Genomic DNA, 20,552 nt, shown 5'->3' on the forward strand with positions numbered 1-20,552 from the left:
CCTCGTTCTGTCATCTGCTATCACTGAGACAGTCTAGATCCATCCTCTTTGGAACCTCCTTCAGGTAGTTGAAAGCAGCTATCAAATCCCCCCTCATTCTTCTCTTCCACAGACTAAACAATCCCAGTTCCCTCATCCTCTCCTCAGAAGTCATGTGTTCCAGTCCCCTCATCATTTTTGTTGCCCTCCGCTGGACGCATTCCAATTTTTCTCACATCCTTCTTCTAGTGTAAAAAGAAAAGGAGTACTTGTGGCACCTTAGAGACTAACCAATTTATTAAAGCATAAGCTTTCGTGAGCTACAGCTCATGAAAGCTTATGCTCTAATAAATTGGTTAGTCTCTAAGGTGCCACAAGTACTCCTTTTCTTTTTGCGAATACAGACTAACACGGCTGTTACTCTGAAACCTTCTTCTAGTGTAGGGCCCAAAACTGGACACCGTACTCCAGATGAGGCCTCACCAATGTTGAATAGAGGGAAATGATCACGTCTTATGATCTGCTGGCAATGCCCCTTCTTATAGAGTCCAAAATGCCATTGGCCTTCTTGGCAACAAGGACACACTCTTGACTCATATCCAGCTTCTCGTCCACTGTAAGCCCTAGGTCCTTTTCTGCAGAACTGCTGCCGAGCCATTCGGCCCCTAGTCTGTAGCATTGCATGGGATTCTTCCATCCTAAGTGTGGGACTCTGCTCTTGTCCTTGTTGAACCTGATCAGATTTCTTTTGGCCCAATCCTCTAATTTCTCTAGGTCCCTCTGTATCCGATCCCTACCCTCCAGCGTATCTACCTCTCCTCCCAGTTTGGTGTCAAACATTGCATTTGCCTTTTTTTTTTGGCAACAGTAATTACATCCACACCCTTGAGAGATGTAGCTGTGTCATCCTCACCCTGGAGTAGACAGCATCAATCTTGCTACCAACTCTAGGGGAGGTGGATTACCTACACTGAAGTGTTATGGCCAGGCTGCTGTAGCTGCTTAAGTGGTTCTGGAGATACGGGTAGTTGGAAAATTTACCACTTCCCTTTGCAGTTTGTTCCAATTGTTAATCATTCTTAGTGCTAAACATTTGGCCCCTGTTAGGGGGCTTATTCTTTCACCCACTTACTTCCCTGGTCCTTCTCGCATGAACAGAGAGCAACAATACCCGAAGTCCAAAGGTGCAAACAATTCGATGTTTATTGGGGTGAACTTCCAGCAAGCATGATTCCAGTTTCCTTCCTTAGTATCCCCCTTCCCAGCTCTGACACCACAGAGCCTTACACCTGTGTCCCTGTTCCCATTCCTGCCCTTAGCCAAACATGATTCCAATTTCCTTACCCCCAATCCCTGTTCCCATTTCATAGAATCATAGAATCATAGAATCATTGAATATCAGGGTTGGAAGGGACCCCAGAAGGTCCTCTAGTCCAACGCCCTGCTCAAAGCAGGACCAATTCCCAGTTAAATCATCCCAGCCAGGGCTTTGTCAAGCCTGACCTTAAAAACCTCTAAGGAAGGAGATTCTACCACCTCCCTAGATAACGCATTGCAGTGTTTCACCACCCTCTTAGTGAAAAAGTTTTTCCTAATATCCAATGTAAACCTCCCCCACTGCAACTTGAGACCATTACTCCTCGTTCTGTCATCTGCTACCATTGAGAACAGTCTAGAGCCATCCTCTTTGGAACCCCCTTTCAGGTAGTTGAAAGCAGCTATCAAATCCCCCCTCATTCTTCTCTTCTGCAGGCTAAACAATCCCAGCTCCCTCAGCCTCTCCTCATAACTCATGTGTTCCAGTCCCCTAATCATTTTTGTTGCCCTTCGCTGGACTCTCTCCAATTTATCCACATCCTTCTTGAAGTGTGGGGCCCAAAACTGGACACAGTACTCCAGATGAGGCCTCACCAATGTCGAATAGAGGGGAACGATCACGTCCCTCGATCTGCTCGCTATGCCCCTACTTATACATCCCAAAATGCCATTGGCCTTCTTGGCAACAAGGGCACACTGCTGACTCATATCCAGCTTCTCGTCCACTGTCACCCCTAGGTCCTTTTCCGCAGAACTGCTGCCTAGCCATTCGGTCCCTAGTCTGTAGCTGTGCATTGGGTTCTTCCGTCCTAAGTGCAGGACCCTGCACTTATCCTTATTGAACCTCATCAGATTCCTTTTGGCCCAATCTTCCAATTGGTCTAGGTCCTTCTGTATCCTATCCCTCCCCTCCAGCGTATCTACCACTCCTCCCAGTTTAGTATCATCCGCAAATTTGCTGAGAGTGCAATCCACACCATCCTCCAGATCATTTATGAAGATATTGAATAAAACCGGCCCCAGGACCGACCCTTGGGGCACTCCACTTGATACCGGCTGCCAACTAGACATGGAGCCATTTCCCGCTTTAGCAAAACATGATAGCAATTTCCTTACCCCCATTCCCTGTTCACATCTCCCACACACCCCCCACTCCCCCGCACACCCACTCACTTCCTCATTGACTACAGATCATATAGTAAAACTTGAGTTCTGCTTAGCTATACCTTAACCAATCATTTTCCTGAAATTTAACTAACCAATCCTAACATATTGTAACATGATTATGTTACCAGTTATATCCCACCACCTCAATTAGTTTACACCCAGCAAAATTAATTACACAGCAGACAGAAACAATCACAGAACCAGACAGAGATTATACAGACAAACAATAGCAAAGTGGGAACTCTAATGACAAAACAATACAGAAGTGAGGATTTCAAATCCTAGCTATGGATAAGTGAGTTCTTGCCAGACAGGATGCTATCAAACTAAGTTTCCTTTTACATTTTCTAGGCACTTCCCTTTCTCTGGAGGCGATAGGCATTATCAGGACAGGATTGTGTCCTAACAGCCCAATAGCACCTTATTTCAATGTGACTAGTTTGGGATGTGAGGATGTGACCGTTCGCTTCCCAGCTTATGGCTGCCTCTGCTGCTTAGCCAAAGGCCTTAGCCTAAGAACAGGGCCCCAGACTGTCACAGTAAGAGAAGGCCCTTACACCGGCAGACAGTGATTTTGATTGTTTCTTTTATACCTCTAGAACTAGCCAAGTTATAAGAATACAACTAAATTCTTCGAGTACAGGCCTTTACCAACAGGCCTGAATATCTATATCCTAACAGCCACTACTGCGAATGAGCAAGCAGAGATTGGGGAAGTCCAGACAGCTTGGACTCACTAGCTTGGCTTCCACTGAATTAAGGAACAATGACGGATAACCAGTATCTGCACACATGTTTCCTCCTTGTGCCTATTTAGGTTTCCCACATCATGGCGTGTAGGAATTATTGACCCGTGGAGCATGGTCAAGTATGGAATGGTGTTATTTGAGTCAGTTATTCAGAATTCATTTATTTGAATAAAGAAAATGTCATTTTCCAGTGGGTGAAAAGTGATCAATTTGATTCACCCATGAGAACAACCTCCAATTGTGCATGTTTTGTCTCATAATGGCATTGTCTCTCCTTCCAGGCATTTCTCATGTGACCACCACCCTAGACTCTGAGCACATACAGCAAGTCGAGGCAATTTACAGCAGATGCAGGCGACACTGTTCTGCCTCAAAGTTGGAGACCTTCTCTCCTACTCCATGTCAGATTCCAACACAACCGACTTCTCCAGCCCCTCCACCTTCATCCTGCTGGGCATTCCTGGCCTGGAGGCAGCCCACATCTGGATCTCCATCCCCTTCTTTATCATGTACACCGTCACCCTCTTGGGGAACTTCACCATCCTGTTTATCGTGAAGACAGAGCCGAGGCTCCATGTGCCCATGTACTATTTCCTCTGCATGCTGGCCGTCACCGACCTGGTCCTGTCTACATCTACCATGCCCAAAATGCTGAGCATCTTCTGGTTCAATTCCAGGGAGATCGATTTTAGTTTGTGCCTCACCCAGCTCTACTTCATTCACTGCTGTATAGCGATGGAGTCTGGAATCGTCGTGGCCATGGCTTTGGATCGTTACGTGGCCATCTGTGATCCGCTGAGACATTCCACCACTCTGACCAACTGCTTTGTGGCCAACATCGGCCTGGCCGTGGTGCTGCGTGGCAGCATTCTTGCACTGCCCTATCCTTTCCTGGCAAGGCGGTGGCCATATTGTAGAACCAACATCATCTCCCACACTTACTGCGAGCACATAGCCGTGGTGAAGCTGGCCTGCGCTGACATACGCATCAGTAATTACTATGGCCTCTCTGTGGCATTCTTGGGGACTGGTGTGGATGTGTCTTTTATCACTGTGTCCTATATCCAGATCCTCAGGGCCATCTTCAGCCTCCCCACAAAAGACGCCCGGCTCAAGACTTTTGGGACCTGTGGCTCCCACCTCGGAGTCATTTTAGCATTTTATATCCCAGCTCTCTTCTCCTTCCTCACACACAGGTTTGGTCACAATGTGCCCCCGCATTTCCACATTCTCATGGCCAACATGTACATTCTACTGCCCTCCATGCTAAACCCCATCATCTACGGGGTGAGGACCAAACAGATCCGGGACAGGCTGATCTGGCATGTTACTCATATTGAATAAAGTTTACTTCTGGTGCTCTGGCTCTCAGACCAAGCTCTGTGGAGATCCAATGGTTGACATGGTGCTGTGTTCTCTTTCCTGAATCAGTGACTATTGACATTAAATCCTTTCTTTACCTTACAGTGCTGTATCAACCTGACAGTCCGGGGAATCCATCGATGTACAACTCACAGGGTTCCCACATTTCTTATTGCCTGTAACTGGACACTTGAAGCCCCACACTTTGCCCCACCTCCTCCCCCGTTTGTCCTGCCCCTGTCACTCACTCCTCTCCTGCACTATCCCTATTACTCGCTGGATTGTCTCCATTCCCCTCTCTATCCCAGCTGCATCCTCTATGTGCGGGGCTGGAACGGGAGTTTCAGAAGCCTGATGAGGATCCTTCCTGCCTGTAGGACGCAGCCCCAGTTGAGCAGGGGCTGATATGAGTTAATGACACGGTTGTGCCCCCCTCACACACTCTGCTGTAACTGGACACTGCCAGATCCCCTTTTCGACTCGATGTTCCAACTGAAAATCAGGGGGAAGGGGTGGTTAGTGGTGTGGAACCCTAGCATCCTGGGGTGGAGGTGATGGGAGAGCAGGGTGGAGGGTTTAGAATGGATATTAGCGTGGGGCTGACGGAGTGGGTGGTCTGTGAATGGATATTAGCGTGGGGATGACGGAGTGGGTGGTCTGTGAATGGATATTAGCGTGGGGATGACGGAGTGGGTGGTCTGTGAATGGATATTAGCGTGGTGCTGATGGGGAAGAGGGGTCTGAGAATTGATATTATCCATGCAGGTGATAGGGGGTGGGACCTGTCTGGGAATGGATATTTGTGTGGGGTTGACGTGCGTCTGGTGTGTGTCTGGGAATGGATATTAGCATGGGACTGATGGGGGAGGACCTTGTACTGTGTAATGACATGGAGGACACACCTCTCTCTCCCCTAGCTCCTGGGGAGTTGGGTGAGGGGAAGTCCTTTTATCCCAACTAGAGAACAGCTTGTTAATCACTTCACATCATTTCTTATGATTTTCTTTTTCAGGGGGCTTTGTAGCCTGTTCAGTTAAAACGGACACAGCCCCTTTATATCGTTTTGCCTCCAATTGATACTTTTGTTTTTCCTGCATTTGTGCATTCATATCACATTCCAATTCCTGACAAGTCTGAGTTAATGCAACCATAGCTGGGAATTGGCTATATTTTGCATCAGAGAAGTTTGTAAATCTCTTTGCATCCCCTCATTTTGCAATCTCAGCTTCTGCAGCTCCTGTTGCAAATTTTCCTTTTCATCTTTCCAGATCTCATGCTCCTCTGCAAACTTATTCACGCCCTGTTTCATAATCCAAACAGCAGCATTTCTCATTTGTTCCTTTTTTAGGACTGAGAGTGCCACAAGTCTGATATTTTAATAATATGTCATTCAAACACCCTTCCCTGAACAGGACAGGAACAGCGTTTGGCAGCCGGAGAACAGAGCCCAGATCCTCACATGCCTATCTCAGTAAACACCCCTCCACCATAACCGGAGGGTTCTGGGCATCCCCTTCAGCCTTGGTACGATGACCCCTCACTGTCTGCATTTGCAAACCCCGAGCCACAAATAATAGGTCAGAACTGATTCAGCCCAATATTTACATTAGTTGCTCAACCCCAGTGATCCAGGATAGCAACCTCTTACCAAGAAGCCAGTCCAGAAACAGCATTCATTCAGTGGAAAAACCGATTCACATAGACATGACAGTAAACCGTCCTGTGCTATCAAATATTAACACTAGGGGGGTGCTACTACCCCTGAAATGGGTCTTGCATGGCTCCCAGTGGAGAGGATGACTGTCCGACCAGTGAAAACGTCCACAAGAATTATCCGCAATACACAGGATTTCATTGAGAAGGAATTACACAAGCGGTGATGGGTTATATCAAGCACATAACTCCTGTGTTAGACAAAGCTATATATGAAGAGCTTTACAGTCCCCTAAATGAGCCTCTGTTTCACAGAGATACGCAAGCAGTTCCTGTACGGGCCCCACTCAGTGCTGCTTGGCACACAGAGAAGGGGGTTGCCAATTTTATATACGGCTTCTTTTCTCTTTGTCTGTTCTTCTCAACCCTCTGGTCTGTCTCGGATGCCCTCGAGGCAAGGATTTGACTGTGTTGAGAACTGCTGGGCTCTGTGCTGAGGCAGAGAGGAATTGGAAAGAAAGAAAAAGTAAAAGAAGCACCTCTGTAAAATCAGGATGGAAGGTAATCATACAGGACAATCAGATTCAAACCACAGAGGATTTCCCTCTAGACCAAACTCTAAAGTTACAAAAAGAAATCCAGGAACACACCTTCTTCTCAGCACAGAGAAAATCACAAGCCAAAACAAAAATAAGGTAACGTATTCCCTTGCTGGTACTTAGCGATTCGAATGGAGTTGGATTGCTTGCTTCCTTGATCTGTGTCCAGCAAGCACTCGGAACAGACAGACCAAAACTTTTCCCCAACCCTGCCGCTCCCGGCTCTGCCCCCGGATTTGAAAGTATCTTGTCCCCTTATTGGTCCTTTGGGTCAGGTGCCAGACAGGTTACATGAGCTTCTTAACCCTTTACAGGTAAAAGGATTTTGGGCCTCTGGTCAGGAGGGAGTTTATAGTACTGTATACAGGAAGGTTGTTACCCTTCCCTTTATATTTAGGTCACCAGTAGTAAGGGACCTTCCAAAGGGAGATGAGAACTCCTGGGCTCTGTGCTGAGGCAGAGAGGAATTGGCTGTGTGACGTTGCACTCCATATGCTTTATGGAAATATACTTATGAATATGAATCGGACCTTAATGGCATATGCTTTCTGTGAAATGCCTCTTGTCATGTGTTATTGGAAAAGGTACAATCGACTGAATGCGTTCACCCTATTTGTATGCATGTATTATTTTTATGACTGAAGGTAGGAATATGAAGTATAAACTTGTATTACTGATGTAGTCACGCTAAGTGAGGGCCATGAATGGTATTTCAGGGAAACGATGGCTCCACTTAAGTCGAGCAATTGGCTGTGAATGGGTTTTGTCCTGTATGTTTGCGGGACACCTGCAAGCAGGAGGGGCAATGGGGGCTGTCAAGGTTCCTCCCCCACTCTGAACTCTAGGGTACAGATGTGGGGACCTGCATGAAAAACCTCCTAAGCTTATCTTTACCAGCTTAGGTCAAAACTTCCCCAAGGTACAAAATATTCCACCCGTTGTCCTTGGACTGGCCGCTACCACCACCAAACTAATACTGGTTACTGGGGAAGAGCTGTTTGGACGCGTCCTTCCCCCCAAAATACTTCCCAAAACCTTGCACCCCACTTCCTGGACAAGGTTTGGTAAAAAGCCTCACCAATTTGCCTAGGTGACTACAGACCCAGACCCTTGGATCTTAAGAACAATGAACAATCCTCCCAACACTTGCACCCCCCTTTCCTGGGAAATTTTGGATAAAAAGCCTCACCAATTTGCATAGGTGACCACAGACCCAAACCCTTGGATCTGAGAACAATGAAAAAGCATTCAGTTTTTTTACAAGAAGACTTTTAATAAAAAATAGAAGTAAATAGAAATAAAGAAATCCCCCCTGTAAAATCAGGATGGTAGATATCTTACAGGGTAATTAGATTCAAAAACATAGAGAACCCCTCTAGGCAAAACCTTAAGTTACAAAAAAGGTACACAGACAGAAATAGTTATTCTATTCAGCACAATTCTTTTCTCAGCCATTTAAAGAAATCATAATCTAACACATACCTAGCTAGATTACTTACTAAAAGTTCTAAGACTCCATTCCTGGTCTATCCCCGGCAAAGACCCAGCATACAGACAGACACAGACCCTTTGTTTCTCTCCCTCCTCCCAGCTTTTGAAAGTATCTTGTCTCCTCATTGGTCATTTTGGTCAGGTGCCAGCGAGGTTACCTTTAGCTTCTTAACCCTTTACAGGTGAGAGGAGCTTTCCCCTGGCCAGGAGGCATTTCAAAGGGATTTACCCTTCCCTTTATTTTAATGACAGGGGCCCTGCAAAGAGAGGTGGCTGATACTGGAATCCATCTTAAACCATGTACTTCTCCATCAGGAACTGGAAGAGGGTCAAACCGAAACAAAGGACTTCCACCTTTGGCTAAATCCATAACTATCCTCACTGTGTGCAGCATGTTTTATTGAAGGATCTTCAAAACACCTAGGAAAGAAAAGTTACTAAGAACATATCCCCATTACACAGATAGGCAAATTGAGGCACCAGGAGGCATAAATTTGCCGAGGTCACACAGAGATTGTGTGGAAGGAAAACGGATAGGACCCAGGAGGACAGATAGGACCCCGGAGTCCTGAGTTCCCTGCCGTAACCACAGTTTCTCGTCATGGCAGAGCCACGGTTTCCATCATGCAATTCAAACCAAATGCGGTGGGTGGGTGGGAGTGCACGAAGAAGATGACTGAGGCAGGGAAGGGGGGCTGATCACCAGTGCGAGGTTGGTATACTGGCTCTCCAGCCGCAATATCATTGGGATGTGGTGCAGTGAACAAGGGGTGCAATTTAAAAGGGAGAAGGGGCAAAAGCCCTTTGGGAGGTGACATGGGTGCATGGAGCAAGATGTAATCAAGGGGGTGGCAAGTTAAGGTTAGGGGAAAAGCAGGCCAGAGTGGGGAGGAAGAGCAGAAGAAGGAACTGCTGAGGTGAGGGCGGGACAGGCAAACTAACAAATACAAAAAGAAAAGGAGGACTTGTGGCACCTTAGAGACTAACCAATTTATTTGAGCATAAGCTTTCGTGAGCTACAGCTCACTTCATCGGATGCATACTGTGGAAATTGTAGAAGATCTTTTTATACACACAAAGCATGAATAAATACCTCCCCCCCACCCCACTCTCCTGCTGGTAATAGCTTATCTAAAGTGATCATTCTCCTTACAATGTGTATGATAATCAAGGTGGGCCATTTCCAGCACAAATCCAGGGTTTAACAAGAACATCTGGGGGAGGAGTGGGGTAGGAAAAAACAAGGGGAAATAGGTTACCTTGCATAATGACTTAGCCACTCCCAGTCTCTATTCAAGCCTAAGTTAGTTGTATCCAATTTGCAAATGAATTCCAATTCAACAGTTTCTCGCTGGAGTCTGGATTTGAAGTTTTTTTGTTGTAATATCACGACTTTCATGTCTGTAATCGCATGATCAGAGAGATTGAAGTGTTCTCCGACTGGTTTATGAACGTTATAAATCTTGACATCTGATTTGCGTCCATTTATTCTTTTACGTAGAGACTGTCCAGTTTGACCAATGTACATGGCAGAGGGGTGTTGCTGGCACATGATGGCGTAGATCACATTGGTGGATGTGCAGGTGAACGAGCCTCTGATAGTGTGGCTGATGTGATTAGGCCCTGTGATGGTGTCCCCTGAATAGATATGTGGGCACAGTTGGCAACGGGCTTTGTTGCAAGGATAGGTTCCTGGGTTAGTGGTTCTGTTGTGTGGTATGTGGTTGGTGGTGAGTATTTGCTTCAGGTTGGGGGGCTGTCTATAGGCAAGGACTGGCCTGTCTCCCAAGATTTGTGAGAGTGTTGGGTTATCCTTCAGGATAGGTTGTAGATCCTTGATGATGCATTGGAGAGGTTTTAGTTGGGGGCTGAAAGTGACGGCTAGTGGCGTTCTGTTATTTTCTTTGTTAGGCCTGTCCTGTAGAAGGTGACTTCTGGGAACTTTTCTGGCTCTGTCAATCAGTTTCTTCACTTCCGCAGGTGGGTATTGTAGTTGTAAGAACGCTTGATCCAGCTTCTGGAATCAGACGTCTCAGGTAATTATTATTTTTTGTGCTTTAACCAGTTTGAGGACTGTCTTGTCTTTGTGTCTATCCGTCTTCCCCGTGGTGTGTGTGTGAATCTGGGAGCCATCTCTGTCCGGAGACTGGCTGACCAAGGGGTCCCCGTCCCCACGGTCTGAATAAGTGGAATCTGCACAGCTGCAGCCACACCACACTTTGGGTATAACCCCTGGTGTGAAAGCAAGGGCAGTTGAGGCAGTAGCCTGTGGGCTCCTTTCTGTGTGTTGCACCGGGCACCGCTCTGCTGAGCCCGAATTTCCTTCTTGTGTGAGTGCTGTGTGAAGTCCTCCTGGATGGGTAATCAGAAGTCTAAGGTAGAACAGTTCCCTAAGGGAACTCCAGCTTATTTTGTGTATTTTAGGAGGGGTCCGGACTCTTGTAGGTTTCTTGAAAAATGGTCCAAATTAGCTCTAGAGAACCCCAAATTACAGTAGCCACTGTTAGGTTCTTGGGACAAGGATTGAGTGGACGCTTTAAAAAGCAAACTCGACCTCCCAAAAACCAAATTGGAGAGAGGAGAAGTAGACTGCTCCATGCAGTGGTGGGAAGAGGCAAATCGTAGATGGACTGAGTCAAAACTCACCTCTCTTAAAAATTCTATCAAAAAACTAACAGTTCAATTGGATGCAGTCCCTCCCACCACTAGTCCGAGCGCTCCCCTTTGCCCAGTCCTGTGCAATGATCCGGATCAAACCCGACCCCCACCATACTCCTGCGCAAATAAGAAATCAGAAAAGGAAAAATCTTACTCAGGAGCACGGTGACAGAAATCGCCCGGTGGCTTATTTTTCTGCAACCTTGGACCCTGTAGCCCAGGGTTTACCCCCTTGCCTACGCACTGTAGCTGCTGCAGTTCGCCCGGTCGGGGTGTCTGAGTCCCTTGTCCTCCGCTCTCCTCTCACTCTCATGGTTCCCCATTCTGTGGAAACTCTCCTTCTGCAACGCAACACGGCTCACCTCTCCTCTGCTCGCCTCACTAGGTATGAACTTTTGCTGCTTTCAGCCTCACATATCACTACTAAGCGCTGCTCCCGGTTAAACCCTGCTACCCTCCTTCCTTTACCTAGTGATGGTGAACCCCATGACTGCCTTGCAACTGTCTCCGCTATCACTGTCCCGCACCCCGACCTTTCAGATGTACCTCTCCCTAACTCTGACCTGGTATTATTCACTGATGGGTCCTGTTATAGAAATGACCAAGGCCACCTTCTTGCAGGATACGCTGTGGTCTCTCTCTCTGAGACCATAGAAGCTGCGCCCTTACCCTCTGTGACCACTGCCCAGGTGGCTGAACTGATTGCTCTAACCCGTGCCTGCTTTCTAGCTGAGGGGCTCTCTGCCACTATTTTTACTGATTCTCGGTATGCCTTTGGGGGTGTGCATGACTTTGGCACCCCCTGGCAGGCTCGAGGTTTTCTTACCTCTACTGGTACCCCTAACAAGAATGGCCCCCACATTGCCGCCCTCCTGTATGCAGTTTTACTACCGTCTGCCTTGGCAATTGTTAAGTGTACTGGCCACTCAGCGGCAGACACCGAGGTGGCAAAAGGTAATGCCCTTGCTGATGCTGCTGCAAAACATGCCGCCACTATAAAACCTTCACCAGAAGCGTTTCTTGGTCCCCTCTCTGTCTCTGTAACGCCACCATCCCTGTCTCATCTCGCTCAGCTTCAGGATTCTGCCCCAGAAACAGAGAAAGACTCCTGGAGTGCTTTGGGTTGCTCTTTGCATTCTGATTTCCTTTGGCGATCGCCCACTGGTACCTTTGTAGCCCCCCTCTCACTCTACCCGTCCCTAGCCACCCTGCTACATGGTGTTTCGCATGTCGGCAAGGAGGGGATGGTCTCTGCTATGAGGAAGGTGGGGTGGTGGGCTCCCCATTTCAGCTCCTATGCAACCCGCCACTGTGCCGCTTGTGTTACTTGTCAAAGCCACAATGTAGGCAAATCTGTAAAAGTAACACAAGGGTTCCGGGATTTGCCTCAAGCACCTTTCCTACACTGGCAACTTGATTTTGTACAAATGCCAAAATGTCAGAAATATTAATTCATTTTAGTTATAATATGTCTGTTTTCGGGTTGGATTGAAGCCTTTCCCTGTCGCAAAGCTGATTCATCATTGCAAAATGTCTGTTAAACCACATTACCCCTACCAAGGGAATTCCTGCCACTTTGTCTAGTGACTGGGGAACACATTTTACTGGAAAAATTGTTCAACATCTAAACCAGGTATTACATGTCACCCACCTGTTGCACTGCCCTTACCATCCACAGAGTGCAGGGGCAGTTGAAAAGCGAAATGGTGTGCTTAAAAATAAGCTGGCAAAAATCTGTAGTTCCACAGGGCTAAACTGGCCAGCTGCTTTACCACTGGCCCTTATGGAAATTCGGTCATCTCCATCCCAGAGACACAAACTGAGTCCATTTGAAATCATCATGGGACGTCCTATGGGAACAATGGCTACTATTACCCCAGCCCCAGACCTAAACCCAACTCACAGCACGCTCCTCCAATACTGCAAAGGGTTAATGCAAGCTGTGAGCTCCTTCCTTTGGCAGGTGCGAGCAGCTTGGCCGAGGGAACCCACCTCTGCTGCAATGTCACACCCCTGAGCCTGGTGATTGGGTCTGCCTGCAGCACCACCTTTGGAAGCCCGCCTTGGAACCCTGGTAGAAGGATCTGTACCAGGTACTGCTCACCACCCAGACAGCAGTGAAATTATCCGGCATCGCTGCATGGATCCACGCCTCACAGTGTAAGCCAGCGCCACCTCACGGGGACCAAGCACCTCTGCAAGACCACGCCGAACCAGCTTCAACCCCAGAAGACAAAGAGGAACAGCCTGCAACCCCTTACAATCTGCGCTCTCGTAACGGTTGCCAGAAGCAGAGGGTAAGCAGACAGCAGGACCCAACAAACAAGAAGCAGTAGTGAGCCTAGCGCCTGCTGCCTGGTGGACGTAAAACCGTGACTGCGGTTCCCTCGAAAGAGGTTGTCGGAACCAGAAAGGGTCCTGCTTCCAACATGTGTCCTTTGAGAAGCTTAATCCTCAGCTACTGTGTCCTGAGGGTCTGGGGAATCCAGAGTGACAGTGACAATTCTTTCATCCAACAACAGGTGCAGATAGCCCAGATCCTGAATATTTCTAATTGCTGGGTCTGCAGCCACATCCCAGCTCACTCACAAGCTAGTATCCCCACCATGGCAATCCCTGTGAATTCCTCAGAGCTTGCTGGAGAACCCTATCCACTTAAAAGGACATGGAAGGAAAATGACACTTGGGGGCTGGGAAAAACATGTGTTCCTAAACTTATAAGTGTGGTGAAAGGAAAGGGCCACTGGTGCTGGGTGTGTAATGGGACAGGGCTGAATGTAGGGAGGAGCAGCTGTCTCCAATACATCGTGTCCCATCGTGTATGGGACTATTCAAACAAGGTTGGAGAATGGTGAACCGGGTATGGAAAGATAAACTTCCTCTCAACCTGAGACCAAACCAAAGATTCAATCTCTTGCTCCCCCTACAGCCTCCCTGAGAAAAACAGCACCATCTACAAATGTCCTGTGAATGCTACCTCTTCTCCCAGTGAAAATCATCCTGTGCCCTTTGGGGGATACTATGCCTCCTTCATAAATTCTTACATGTCAAAGGGTTACAGTCAACCCTTCCCAGCTTTAATGGGACATCCCTGGGTTTGTGGGGAAAATGCTTACACTGTGTTACCAGCAAATTGGTCAGGTATCTGTTATCTTGCTCAGCTTTTCCCACAATTCCGGGTGCTTCAATCCCTCCCACGAAATCGCCTCCGTAATTTCAGGCAAAAAAGGAGGGACTTGCCAGATGCTAAATGGTATGTGGATAACACAAGCCCCCTAACTTGGGAAGAAGCTGTTGGTGTTTCTTTAGTCCCAGTAGGGGGGGTAATCCATCATGCAAAAAGGCTTTTAAGGTTACAAGCAGTGGTTGAGATCATGGCCAATGAAACAGGAGAGAGCTTAAAAGCTCTAGCCAAAGAAGCAGGAGCGGTCCGACAAGTGGCCCTCCAAAACCGTCGGGCATTAGATATAATACTGGCAGCCAAAGGAGGGACCTGTGCTCTAATTGGAACAGAATGCTGTGTTTACATACCTGATAATACTAATGAGGTAATAAATCGTGCTAGCCATCTGGAGCAAATTGCATACCTTCCCCACGAAGAACCAAGTTCCTTGTGGAAATAGATAAGTAACTTATTCAATTTCTCTAGTCTGGGAAATTGGTTGTTACAAGGAATCCTGACTATCCTATTTAGAATTCTAATAATCTTTGTGTGTTTTCAATTGATTTCTTGGTGTATCCAAAACTGCACAAGACACACCATCCATCAGGTTACCCCTAACCAGAGTGCTAATCTAATGTTGTTAAATGTCACCAGTGAAAGTAATGAAAAAGAACGATTGATGTATGGAATCCAGTAAATCATCAGTCATGGGCGTAGCCTTGACCAAAAGGGGGGATTGAGGAAGGATAACATTGTATAAGTATAACATTGTATAAGGGGGCATGCTGGATACATTGTATATGAGAGGGCATGCCAAAACATGTTACAAAGTATTTGAGGGAGCACACGTAGGGACAGTTAGCTTTTGAATGGAGAAGCAATTAAGATAGAGCCAGCACGTCTAAGAAGCAGGCATCAGAATGGAAGGTGTGAAGGGCAATTAGTTAAGTTAACTGGAAGCTCTTAAAGGAGTTTGTTAAGGGTTCAGGTAATTGAAGATACGTGACTGGTCTCAGGGATCTCGAAGGGTGGTGACTAAAATCTTTTTCTTCTTTTGTCTGTAACTTCTCTGTAACTTGTTCTCCAAAAAACTATATAAATTAAGAGACACAAGCCCCACTCGGGGGGCTCACTTCTAAATGTATTAGCAGAACAGCTTTGTTAATAAAACAGAGTGGTCTGATAAATTGTGAGTCTGAGTCAAACATTGACACTACAGCGCTAATAAACAATGGTCACATAAACACCACTCTATACCGGAAACCTACTGACCGCTATTCCTACCTACATGCCTCCAGCTTTCACCCTGACCACGCCACACGATCCATTGTCTACAGCCAAGCTCTGCGATACAACCGCATTTGCTCCAACCTCAGACAGAGACAAACACCTACAAGATCTCTATCAAACATACAATACCCACCTGCGGAAGTGAAGAAAAGAGATTGATAGAGCCAGAAGAGTTCCCAGAAGTCACCTACTACAGGACAGGCCTAACAAAGAAAATAACAGAACGCCACTAGCCGTCACCTTCAGCCCCCAACTAAAACCTCTCCAATGCATTATTAAGGATCTACAACCTATCCTGAAGGATAACCCAACACTCTCACAAATCTTGGGAGACAGGCCAGTACTTGCCTACAGACAGCCCGCCAACCTGAAGCAAATACTCACCAGCAACCACATACCACACAACAGAACCACTAACCCAGGAACCTATCCTTGCAACAAAGCCCGTTGCCAACTGTGTCCACATATCTATTCAGGGGACACCATCACAGGGCCTAATCACATCAGCCACACTATCAGAGGCTCGTTCACCTGCACATCCTCCAATGTGATATATGCCATCATGTGCCAGCAATGCCCCTCTGCCATGTACATTGGTCAAGCTGGACAGTCTCTACGTAAAAGAATAAATGGACACAAATCAGATGTCAAGAATTATAACATTCATAAACCAGTCGGAGAACACTTCAATCTCTCTGATCACGGGATTACAGACATGAAAGTTGTGATATTACAACAAAAAAACTTCAAATCCAGACTCCAGCGAGAAACTGTTGAATTGGAATTCATTTGCAAATTGGATACAACTAACTTAGGCTTGAATAGAGACTGGGAGTGGCTAAGTCATTATGCAAGGTAACCTATTTCCCCTCGTTTTTTCCTACCCCACTCCCCCCCCAGACGTTCTTGTTAAACCCTGAATTTGTGCTGGAAATGGCCCACCTTGATTATCATACACATTGTAAGGAGAATGATCACTTTAGATAAGCTATTACCAGCAGGAGAGTGAGGTGGGAGGAGGTATTGTTGCATTGTCTCTGTGTATATAATGTCTTCTGCAGTTTCCACAGTATGCATCCAATGAAGTGAGCGGTAGCTCATGAAAGCTTATGCTCAAATAAATTGGTTAGTCTCTAAGGTGCCACAAGTCCTCCTTTTCTTTTTGCAAATACAGATTAACACGGCTGTTACTCTGAAACCTAACAAACACAGAACTTCCAAGGGGGCCTGGGCAGGGGGGAATAAAATGGGGAACAAGGGTTGGGCAGGGTGGGCAGCAAGGGAAAGGGGGGCAAAGTGCTGCAGGCAGGTCAGTGGGCAAAGCATTTTGTATGGGGGGAGCCCACCAGCCAAATGCACCTGGGAGGGGGGCACTTGTACAACTCAGTCTTTGACAAGGATCTTGAGAAAGGTGAAGCAAGCAGCTGTATTGAGGGGTGACAAACAGGTTGACGTGGTGGTCGGTGGAGGGGGCAGAGACAGTGGTGGGGGGGTAGATGGGCTAGTGGGAGGACTCCACGCCACTCCCCCAGCTCCCCAAAAGGGGGATATCTACCACCACCACAGGAGCAAAGATGGAAAGTCACTCAGTCCAGCCAGAAACCCCCTCCACAGCGTCCCACACCAGTCCTCCTCTTCCTACTCCTTGACGACAGCAGCAGCAGCCTCCAGTGCAGCTGCAGTGAGCTCAGCTATCACCAAGGAGAGACCCCAGGGATGGTGCTGGGGTCCCTCACTTCCCTCGGGAGAGCAGGCAGGCAGGGGCCCCAGATAAGAGACGCAGCAGCCAGGAAGACCTCCAGCCAGCAGGGAGTCAAAGAAAACTGGCTAGCCATTGCAGTGAGGCCTTACTGAATTCCAGGATGCAGGCGGGCTCATCCTCCCCCAGCCTTGTAGGAGGAGCCATGAGATCCAAGATCCAGGTGAGTGCAGGGGACGAGAAAGCAAGAATAACTGGTTCTGGAGTGGAGCTCATAGGGTCCAAACTAGGGATCCAGAGGGGGACACTGAGGCCAGAACCCTTTTTAGCACCCACTCCTCCTCAAAGCTCCCTAGAAAACCAGTGGTCATCACCCATCCCTCCTGTGTCTGGATGCTTGAGACAAGGGAGGAGCAGATATATTTCCCACATTTGCAGAGCACCTCACTGTCCAGCATCCTCCTGAGGCTGTGGATTGTCATTTGGCCAGTGCCAGGAGGAGGCTGATGAGGAGGTCTTGTCACTCAATGGGGCCCTGGAAAAGGTGTGCATATAAGAAGAGGTGTGGGGGAAAGTGCAGCCAGAACCTCCACAGGTCTCCTTCACACAGAAAAAGGGCAAGCATTGGGGATTGGAGTGAACCATTCCAAGTACACAACCATGCTCACAGCTTCATGAAGGAACCACCAACCGATATCCCCAGCAGGCTGCGGGACCAGCATGGAGTCTAGGCTGGCCCACCAAGATTCCTCATCCTCCCCCGCTCTGCAGACCAAGGAGCCTGTGATTGTTGGCCATCCCCAGAAGCTGGGATGTCCAACCATCTTACTGCTCGGCCCTGAATTCAGTCCTGAGCTTGACTTTTTGCTGCCACTCCCTGACTGAGGAACTGGGGCTCATAAATGACTGTCTGCTGCTTGGCCCTCAACACAGGCCCAAAGCATAGACTCGTTGCTGCCCTGCCCCGATGGAGGGCTTGGACTCGTAACTGTTTGCTCCTGAAGGCAGTCTTGTCATGTGCTCAGTACTGATGGAGAGACCATGGAGAGAGCAGGGAAGCACAAGGACTCCTGTGTTCTGTCTGCCATTCTATGTGTGTCCTTGGCCAAGTCACATCTCCCTGTACCTCAGTTTAGCTATATGTAAAATGGGGATATGTTCATCGTGACTTTCCCTTGCAAGGTGTTTTGAAGATCCTCCAATGAAAGATGCTACATGGCATTATGACAGTTACTAATGAGAATGACTGATCTCTGATCCCTTAGCAACAGCCCCATGTGCCTGCAGAAAGTGTTTGTATCAACTCTCAATCATCTGTCTTCACATCTCTGTCTACTCCCTATCCATCCATCCTGGGCATTTACAGGGTATCAGACCCTATGGGGATCAAGTCATTATCCCTAATTTTCTTGCTAATCAACTATAATTTTTAAATATACACAACTACACAGAGTAGCCAATTATGCTGTGACTCAGCACAGAGCCCAAGAGTTCTCATCTCCCTTTGGGAAGGTCCCTTAATTACTGTTTACTCCGAAAACTGTATAAATAGCGCAGAAGTGCAGACAGGCTTGTCTCCACCCTCTTTGCACTCAGATGCTCTTTTCTCCATTAAAGGCTGAGTGAACCCAACTGGGATTGCACAGAGCTCCATTATAAACGGTGCACAGCTCTTTGTCGTCTGTCGGCGTGGGATGCTGCTGCAGCTGCTGGGGTGAGTGGGGTGTGGGACACGGTGACCTGAGGGGGATTCCCAGGGAAGATATTTCTCTCTCAGAATTCACAGGTACCCAGCAATTGGTGCTTGAGAAACCCCGTGCAACTTGGGTGTGATGGAAAAGAGAATAGGTCTGTTATCCTTTCTGCTTTGCACAGACATTAAACATTCCAGGGCCTTGCCACACGAGATGAGTTTCCTCCCATATCATGGGCCAAAATGTCCCTGTATGTTGTGCCCCTGAAGCTGATGGCCTCCAGCCCCAAGGAGGCTGCATTTCAGTGGCACAGTGGATCCTCAGTATTATTTATTCCAGAAGTTGCCTGATCTGTTCTGTCTGAACTTTTTTTTAAAAAAGGTTAAGCCAGAAGCAGATGCCCACCATGATACATTTCAGGCCAAACAGTTAATGTTCGGCAAACTTATAAGCAACTGAAAATGAGGATCTCTGATTCCACGTGTCAGACACCCTACACTCAAGGCGGTGCCACCAGCACCACCTACAATGCCCAATCCATTTGTGAAACCCATTCAGCGACACTGAAACGGTCATTGTAATTCAGTGTTCCCTTATACTTGTGTTATGAGACACAGTAAATATACATTCCTGATATATTTTATTTATGGATAGATTCATAGTGTTTAAAGATGGAAGGGACCATATGATCATCCATTCTGACCTCCTGAATAACACAGGTCATTAAATTTCACCCAGTTACCCATTTACTGAGATCCACAATTTGTGTTTGACAAAGGCCCTGTCTACACTAGAATTTCATATCATAAAATCACAGAGCCAAATGGTGAGAAGGGATCGCAAGGGTCGTGTAATCTAACCCTCTGCTAAAATTCAGTATTTGTTGCATGTAAACCATTCAGGACAGATGGCTATCCTGCCTCCTTTGGAAAACCTACAGAGAAGGAGCTTCTACAACCTCCCAAGGCATGTATTCCGGTGTCATAGAATCATAGAATCATAGAATATCAGGGTTGGAAGGGACCCCAGAAGGTCCTCTAGTCCAACCCCCTGCTCAAAGCAGGACCAATTCCCAGTTAAATCATCCCAGCCAGGGCTTTGTCAAGCCTGACCTTAAAAACCTCTAAGGAAGGAGATTCTACCACCTCCCTAGGTAACGCATTCCAGTGTTTCACCACCCTCTTAGTGAAAAAGTTTTTCCTAATATCCAATCTAAACCTCCCCCACTGCAACTTGAGACCATTACTCCTCGTTCTGTCATCTGCTACCATTGAGAACAGTCTAGAGCCATCCTCTTTGGAACCCCCTTTCAGGTAGTTGAAAGCAGCTATCAAATCCCCCCTCATTCTTCTCTTCTGCAGGCTAAACAATCCCAGCTCCCTCAGCCTCTCCTCATAACTCATGTGTTCCAGTCCCCTAATCATTTTTGTTGCCCTTCGCTGGACTCTCTCCAATTTATCCACATCCTTCTTGAAGTGTGGGGCCCAAAACTGGACACAGTACTCCGGATGAGGCCTCACCAATGTCGAATAGAGGGGAACGATCACGTCCCTCGATCTGCTCGCTATGCCCCTACATATACATCCCAAAATGCCATTGGCCTTCTTGGCAACAAGGGCACACTGCTGACTCATATCCAGCTTCTCATCCACTGTCACCCCTAGGTCCTTTTCCGCAGAACTGCTGCCTAGCCATTCGGTCCCTACTCTGTAGCTGTGCATTGGGTTCTTC

At 47.4% G+C, this 20,552-nt stretch overlaps 1 protein-coding gene across 1 annotated transcript; it reads left to right on the top strand.

The window, feature by feature from the left end:
* Positions 1 to 3,611: 3,611 nt before the first annotated feature.
* On the top strand, positions 3,612 to 4,556 carry LOC140913123 (olfactory receptor 52E8). Its single transcript, XM_073348938.1, has one exon. The coding sequence runs from the start codon at positions 3,612 to 3,614 to the stop codon at positions 4,554 to 4,556; it is 945 nt and encodes a 314-aa protein (XP_073205039.1).
* The last annotated feature ends 15,996 nt before the right edge of the window (positions 4,557 to 20,552 follow it).

The sequence above is a fragment of the Lepidochelys kempii genome, chromosome 1, assembly GCF_965140285.1.
Source record: "Lepidochelys kempii isolate rLepKem1 chromosome 1, rLepKem1.hap1, whole genome shotgun sequence".
Taxonomy (NCBI): domain Eukaryota; kingdom Metazoa; phylum Chordata; order Testudines; family Cheloniidae; genus Lepidochelys; species Lepidochelys kempii.

Excerpts from the sequence above, each read along its gene's own strand:
- LOC140913123 (XM_073348938.1), top strand. The coding sequence starts at position 3,612 with ATGTCAGATTCCAACACAACCGACTTCTCCAGCCCCTCCACCTTCATC.